Source organism: Tachysurus fulvidraco, chromosome 24 (assembly GCF_022655615.1).
Source record: "Tachysurus fulvidraco isolate hzauxx_2018 chromosome 24, HZAU_PFXX_2.0, whole genome shotgun sequence".
NCBI classification, from domain to species: domain Eukaryota; kingdom Metazoa; phylum Chordata; class Actinopteri; order Siluriformes; family Bagridae; genus Tachysurus; species Tachysurus fulvidraco.
In genome coordinates this window covers 374,355-381,430 of record NC_062541.1, presented here as the reverse complement: position 1 = coordinate 381,430, position 7,076 = coordinate 374,355, and the positions used below count along the sequence as shown (strand labels likewise).

General features: G+C 39.3%; 2 protein-coding genes across 2 annotated transcripts; one reads left to right on the top strand and one right to left on the bottom strand.

Moving 5' to 3' along the window:
- Positions 1-1,394: 1,394 nt before the first annotated feature.
- On the bottom strand, positions 1,395-1,757 carry LOC113639062 (cytochrome c oxidase assembly protein COX14 homolog). Its single transcript, XM_027140725.2, has one exon. It carries the CDS (start codon positions 1,745-1,747, stop codon positions 1,565-1,567), a length of 183 nt encoding a protein of 60 aa, XP_026996526.1. The 5' UTR covers positions 1,748-1,757; the 3' UTR covers positions 1,395-1,564.
- A 1,719-nt stretch (positions 1,758-3,476) lies between these two features.
- LOC113648398 (pre-miRNA 5'-monophosphate methyltransferase) lies at positions 3,477-5,537 on the top strand. Its single transcript, XM_027155563.2, has 3 exons — positions 3,477-3,717; positions 3,795-4,031; positions 4,831-5,537. Exons 2-3 carry the CDS (start codon positions 3,822-3,824, stop codon positions 5,383-5,385), a joined length of 765 nt encoding a protein of 254 aa, XP_027011364.1. The 5' UTR covers positions 3,477-3,717; positions 3,795-3,821; the 3' UTR covers positions 5,386-5,537.
- Positions 5,538-7,076: the final 1,539 nt, after the last annotated feature.

Below are 7,076 nucleotides of genomic sequence, written 5' to 3'. Positions count from 1 at the left end.
TGCTGTGTCTTTCCTGTCCTGTTGTTCATTATGCTCGATTTTTTTATTTAGAGATATAATAAGTTTATTAAAATATGACTTGATCGCTTCACACTGAGAAATGATTTGGTACTCCGTTATGCCATGAGAAAAGAGTCAGCTATAATAAGTCCTAGTTAGTTATAACCTCATGAATCGTCATCTCAGTGCAAAAAGATTTGGCAAGTTGTCCCCTCATGACAAATGCAATTAGTCAGTCAGCTATTATGTTTGATGTCCATTTGTTTTAGTGGCTTTCTGCTTCCACTCGGACTGATGTTCGGATTCTCTGAGATACTCATCACTGCTGAACCAAAAGTCCAGGGGGTGGAGCTTAACCAGATCATATGACCTAATCCTAACCCTCATGAGATGCTGTACAACACAACAACACACGTTCTGCTTAAAACACACCGATTTGTCTCCACCCAGGTGAATCTGAATGTCTGAACTACGCCCCCTAGACATTTCGTTCTGCAGTCAAGGGAACATTAGAATGTACAGAAATCTTGAATACAGAAATGTAGTATCATTTCACTCCGTAGCCAATCAGCCATTGGGTGTGTTTTGGATGAGTCTTTTATTGTGGGGCATATAGTGGCTTTGGGGCATATAGTGGGATGTATGTTTGCCTCACACATCCCACACATCTGTGTGTGGAATTTGCATGTTTTCACTGTGCATCCTGGGTTTCTTCCCCAGTCAAAAAACATGCTTTGTAATCTGAGTGGCATTTATATTGACCATAGTGTGTGTGTGGGTGTGTTTATCATTTGTACTCTGTGATGAGTTGGCACCCCATACAGTGTGTCCTCCGTTTCGTGCCCCGATTCCCCGGGGATAGACTCCAGACTTCCTCTGACCCTGTGTAGGATAAGCACTACTGGAAATGGCTGGAATACGATCGCCTGTCGCATCAGTTCTGAGGTAAAGAAGCAGATCTTGGACATCAATCGTGTCTTTGCTGATCAACTACATTGGCCATTAAGCTAGAAAATTCTTTTGATTTAATTTATGCTGACAATTTATGCTGGCTTTTTCTAGTTCACAGTTTTTCAGAATTTTGTATTGTACAAAGCTGTGCATCTGAGGTCAATTAAAAAACCATGTAAGAGTAAAAAAAAAAAAAGGTTTCAGGTTGACAAAGTGCACTGATATGTCTGATATTGTGACGGTGATGTTAGATATGTTTATTTCCTGTGATGTGATCAGTCTTGTGTGAAAGATGCAACAATTCAATGTTATTTAAAGCTGTCTATGCAATACACCTTGAACTTGCACAAATGTACAAGGATTAAAGCAGATTAGTTGGAATTTGTACTTTGTATCTAATCAATTGTTTTTTCATTGTTCAATAAGGGAAAAAGTAACTCAAGCGTTTTTAATTTGTTTACTATTTAATATATTACAACAGAAAAACCAGAGTTAAACAAAATAACACATTTTTACGCTTCATTGAAATCTGTATTTGCCATCCATACATGGATGTGGGTGGGATCTCGTCGCCATGGAGACGAGACCCGGCCGCTACTGTATGAACGTATGATCAGTCCTTGACGATCTCAGAGTCGATGTTCTGATTCTGTGCATCCAGTTTGAGCTGCTTCTGTCTCAGCATGTAGCGGTAGCCGCGCATGGCGCAAAGGTAGCCTCCGTACATGGTCAGCAGCATCATGGACCCGGAGAAGACGCGGTAACCCACATCAGCCAGACGCTTGGTGCTCAGCATGAGGAACTCGCTAAAATGGAAAGAAACAGATCTTCAGTTATGGCTGCTCAAGTTCCTGAGATTTCCTTTCCTTGAGAATGTTTAACTCCAGTTGGGTATGTACTGGTCCGGGTCGATTCTGGCATGAAACACGACTGGACTGAACTCTTCCAATGGATGGACCTTATTGTATGCCATTAAGACAGGTTTAAATAGTGCTAAAGTAGTTCTACTCTATATTCTAAGTGGTACCCCCCCCCCCCCCCGTTCTCTATATGTCAGAGCACAAACGGAAGGCCAGATTTTGACCTTTGCATCCTGTCACTGACCTAAATTTCAGTTTAAATGCTAGTTTTTTCCATCATTTCCAGTTAAACAGATCTTGTACCTGAACAAGTGCACTGATGATTTGTGAAAAGTGCCTGAAAACTCTGACACACAAAGGTAAAAACATCTTTGCCAAGTTTGAAACTCTGCATGAATGTGAATTAAACTTCACCTGATGCAATGTGTCTTGATAAATCACACAATTTAAGAAATTAGAGCTCTGAAAAAAACCCTGTTGAAACCTAGTTCAAATCCCAATCTAATGTCCACTCGTTATAACAAAATGAGTTGTTCTGAATCAGCATGAGAGGCATGATGTGCTTCTAAAACAGTAGATTTGAAAACTCACAAAATATGAAGAACTTTAACTTTATCATGACCTTTTCCTCATCTTTAATATGGTTCAAATCCTAGAAGAGGAATATTTGTTTTTATAGTTAGACTCCGCAGTGCTGAAAGTGAGTGAGGGCTGCAGGTCACCTGGAAACATCTGAATGATGGATACAATTTTATTAATCTTACTGATATCAGCCCCAACAAAGTGAGAAGCTCAGTCCGTGATAGCGACATTGTGACATTGAAAAGGGCCACGTTGGTACAACTGTCATCCAAAGTGCTACATAATGGCACATAAGGGCATGTGGTAGCCTAGTGGTTAAGGTGTTGGGCTACTGATGGGAAGGTTGTGAGTTTGATCCCAGGTTCACCAAGCTGCCGCCGTTGGGCCCCTGAGCAAGGCCCTTAACCCTCAATTGCTCAATCATATAAAAAAGAGAGAGAGGTCCTTCTGGATATAAGGGTGTCTGCTAAATGCTGGAAATGTAAAATGTAAACATAAACAAATGCAATAATCACCCTCTAGGAAATGTTTGTTAATTAATTAACTTTAATGTTTGTTTCTTTTTTTGTTCCCAAATCAAAGATCTGTTCAAATGCACTCAAAGCAGGTCTGCTGCTAACAAACAGTAACTGCAAACAAGGCATGAGCCTTAGGGGGCGGGGCATTGGCCTAGGGGGCGGGGCATTGGCCTAGGGGCGGGGCATTGGCCTAGGGGGCGGGGCATTGGCGTTTAGTGATTAATTGGATGAACAAAATTAAGTAGTTTGAGTCATTAAAATAATTGAAGCCAAATTATTGTTTGTTTGTTTTTTCACCAGATATACCATCGTATTGGCCTCCATAAAGCCCTTCTGTGGGGAACATTAGTGTAAACTGGATAAAACTCCAGACTAAATACATTGGAGAGTGTGTGTGTGTGTGTGTGTGTGTGTGTGTGTGTGTGTGTGTGTGTGTGTGTGTGTGTGTGTGTGAGTGTGAGAGAGAGATCTAAGGCACGAGCTAAGTAGCAACTGCATAAATAAACTGTTACCTGTCTCTGCTATACTAATAACAGACATAATACATGTTTATTATCCTGAGACGTCACTCACCAGTTTATTTATTCAGTTTAACTCCAAAATGATGGTTAAAACACCGCCTTTAGGAAAGTTCAATGTCAGTCAAATGCTCCTGCAAAACTTCCTGGTTACGCTACGGATCAACAGAAGGGACAATTTTTCGCAACGCGTTTTATATATTCACAATATATAATATATTGTGATTGTCTTTTCTATGCAAATTAAGGAAAATAAGGAAGCGACTGCTGTAATCTCCGAGATGAGCTGTCAGTTGAGTACTTACTTTTTTTTTTTTTTTTAAATGATGTTTTATGCTTCATACAAAAGCAGGAATTTGTTGCAGGGGGAATTATTTTAAAGACGTACAAAAATGGAGGCGTCCAGCAGTAACATGAGTCTAGTGACAGCTGAAGAGAAAAAGGATCCCGGTGCAGCTCCATGTGGAAATTTTATAAATTATTATACGTTTAATCCGCCAGAGAATCGTCTGAGTTTGATCCCGAACACACTGCTGGAGGATGTCGGATATCATCCAGACAGAGAATCAGTGCTGATGCTCGATGTGGGATGTAACTCGGGGGTGAGGAACCTGAACATCTAGCTCAATTTATTTATAAAATAAAAGTCTTTCATTTCTGTCTTTCTTTTAGTAATAATGGGCTAAAAATTTGCCACAACACACAAGTAAGCTCTGCAGAGAAATTACATTTCCTGAACAAAACTACAAACAGAAATGTTTCAAACCTCACACTGTCCTGATTTCACCCAACATGTCTATATAGGCTTTGGTTAAGTCCCTGCATTACCTACCATGCCTTTTGTTTGCCTTTGCCCACCGATGGTGGTGCCAGTTAGCTCTTGTTTCATATCTGTCTAAAAGGTGTGATGATGCAGCAGCACTTTAATCCTTCAGTCTCCCGTGTTTTCTCACTTCCTTATCTTTACTCTGCTGAAAAATCAGCTTCCAGATCATAATCATTTATTCCTATTGTATTGGAATTTTAAATATTATGAGTGTTTATATGCACTTTCGTAGTAAATTCTGCATCTTAGATTAGGGAGAGAGAGAACAGGAGGCCAATGTTCCTGCATAAACGTTCCATGTGTTTTTTGTTTGTTTGTTTGTTAGTTTGTTTATTTATTTATTTTTTTAACATTTAGATCAATACTGTAAACACGTTATACCACTGCTGATCTTGTAGTTTGTTTGGAGCATACTAACTTTTAAAAAAACGTGAAAGTGTGTTTAATAGAAGGCATGTTGCAGATGCCAATTATCCACAAATCTGAGTGTATATATATAAACATATGTATGATTACAACATTGTTGAAGTAAGCTAAGCTAATCTTTTTCACTTTTCCCTGTTTTGCTCTACTAGGACTTATCTATTGCCCTGTACAAACATGTTCTTCAAGACCAGCCACCTGGAAGTGACCGTTCTAAAAGGATTCACATACTTGGATTTGACCTGGACCAGAACTTAATCCTACGTGCTCAAAACTCTAACCCATTCCCCCAAAACATTCAGTTCATTCCACTTGATATCACCAGTGAGGACAGCCACACTAAACTTGCTTCCTATCTGGAGAAGTTTGGCCTCAGTCGCTTTCACCTGTGTTGCTGTTTTTCTGTAACAATGTGGGTTCACCTGAACCACGGAGATGCTGCGTTATTAGCTTTCCTCTCAAGGATTGCCTCGGTCTGCGAGTGCCTGTTACTTGAGGCACAGCCATGGAAATGTTACCGCTCTGCTGCTCGACGGTTACGGAAGCTCGGGCGCAGTGACTTTGACCACTTTAAGACTCTGGAGATCCGTGGGGACATGGCAGCTCATGCTAAAGAGCATTTAGAAAAGCAGTGTGGAATGGAGCTGGTTCAGAGTTTCGGTAGTACATTGTGGGACCGGAGCCTTTTATTGTTCAAGAGACGATGATGCAATGAAGAGTAACCTGTGAACATTGTAGATTAATTTTAAATGAAAAGTTAAGGCATAAATGTAAAACTCTTCAAAACTTCTTTCTTTCCCGAGACACTTTGATACTATATACTTGTACCTGCTGTAATTATAAATACGTTTTGTGCTCATCCCAGACTCACAGTCACTCATTCATTCATTCATTCATTCATTCATTCATTCATTCATTCATTCCTAATCTGTTCATACTCAACATCCTTAAAATACACTTGTTACACTTACTGTTAGAGTACAGTAAAGTTAAAAGTTAAAGAATAGGAATCATTTCACTAATCCGTCCCACCCAGAAGAAGTTTACAGTATCTTTCTGTAATCTCTGGGAGTTTTTTTATTGTCAGTCACCTCTGACTTGCTCACGATGGATCTACGTCAGGGTTTATGTACAACTTTTGTGATCAGGTCTTTTGTTAAACGTGCAATACGAATAAAGTTACATTTAATTATTCCTTGACACATTGATATCTAGTGATGTCTTTATAATACAGTGGATCTTGTCGTAGATTCTGTGGAAATCCAAGGATCTGAGAGGCGACCTAAATTCTGAGGCTATATATAAATATATACAGTATAATGTAAATAATGTAGGTCCTAATTAATGTCTAATATGTTCAGTGTGTGGAGAAAAATTAAATGGATCTATTACATTTAAATAATGAGCCTCATATTGAAAGATTAATTTACAATTTAGTAGTTTTTCTGCTTTAAGAACCCGTTGTGAAAAAAGTCACGTTTTTCAGGTGAAATATTGTCCACAAGGGGGAGCTCTTATTCAAGTTGCCATTAATCTGCACAAGCCGAAACTAAGCCAGACAAATAAGTAGAGGCAACAAATGCATGTAAAGAAATTTAGAACAGCTTCAGAGCTTCATTGGTCCAGATCCTATAAGTCTGTGTAGCTGTGCTGAAATTTTCTTCCTCAATTTGATGATGATGATGATGATCATGGAGGAAAGCTCTGTTTTAACACATTTCCCTATCAGTCCATTTTGGTTGTGTGATTGTGACTAATAACTGTGAAAGTGTAGAATTCACATCATAATTCAAACCTCATCCAACCAATCACTGAGCCCCATGGAACTGAAATGCTAAAAATACTATGTGCATGTGATCATACTGAATATTATAAAAATCATAATATTGGGACAAAGCGGCATAGTTAGAAGTTTAATTCTGCATTTAAGTCTCTCTCTCTCTCTCTCTTACTCTCTCTCTCTCTAACCGGATTACAAGCTGGAAGCAAATCCTGTACCAGTTAGTGATGTGTGAAGGATTTAATTGATTTTCTTTGCAATACTGTGGAAAAGACTAGAACAGCTCTAACCGAAGGATTCAAACTTCCATGGTAAAATATTAAACGTTGCCTTTTATAGGCTGCGAAGTCATGGACAGTTATTAGTACATTTGCCCTACACCTTCATTGCTATGGGTTTGATTTCGTCCTTTGCACTGCGTGTGCAGGATTCATGGGTTTCCTCTGGGTACTCTGGTTTAATCCCCAGTACAAAGACATGCATTGTAGACTGACTGATATCCCTAAATTGTCTGTAGTGTATAAATGGGTATGCGAGTATGAGTGTGTGTGATTGTAACCTGTGAGGGTTTTTGTGGTATGCTTCAGGTGCTCCATGACCCTGTGGATGGATACCAGA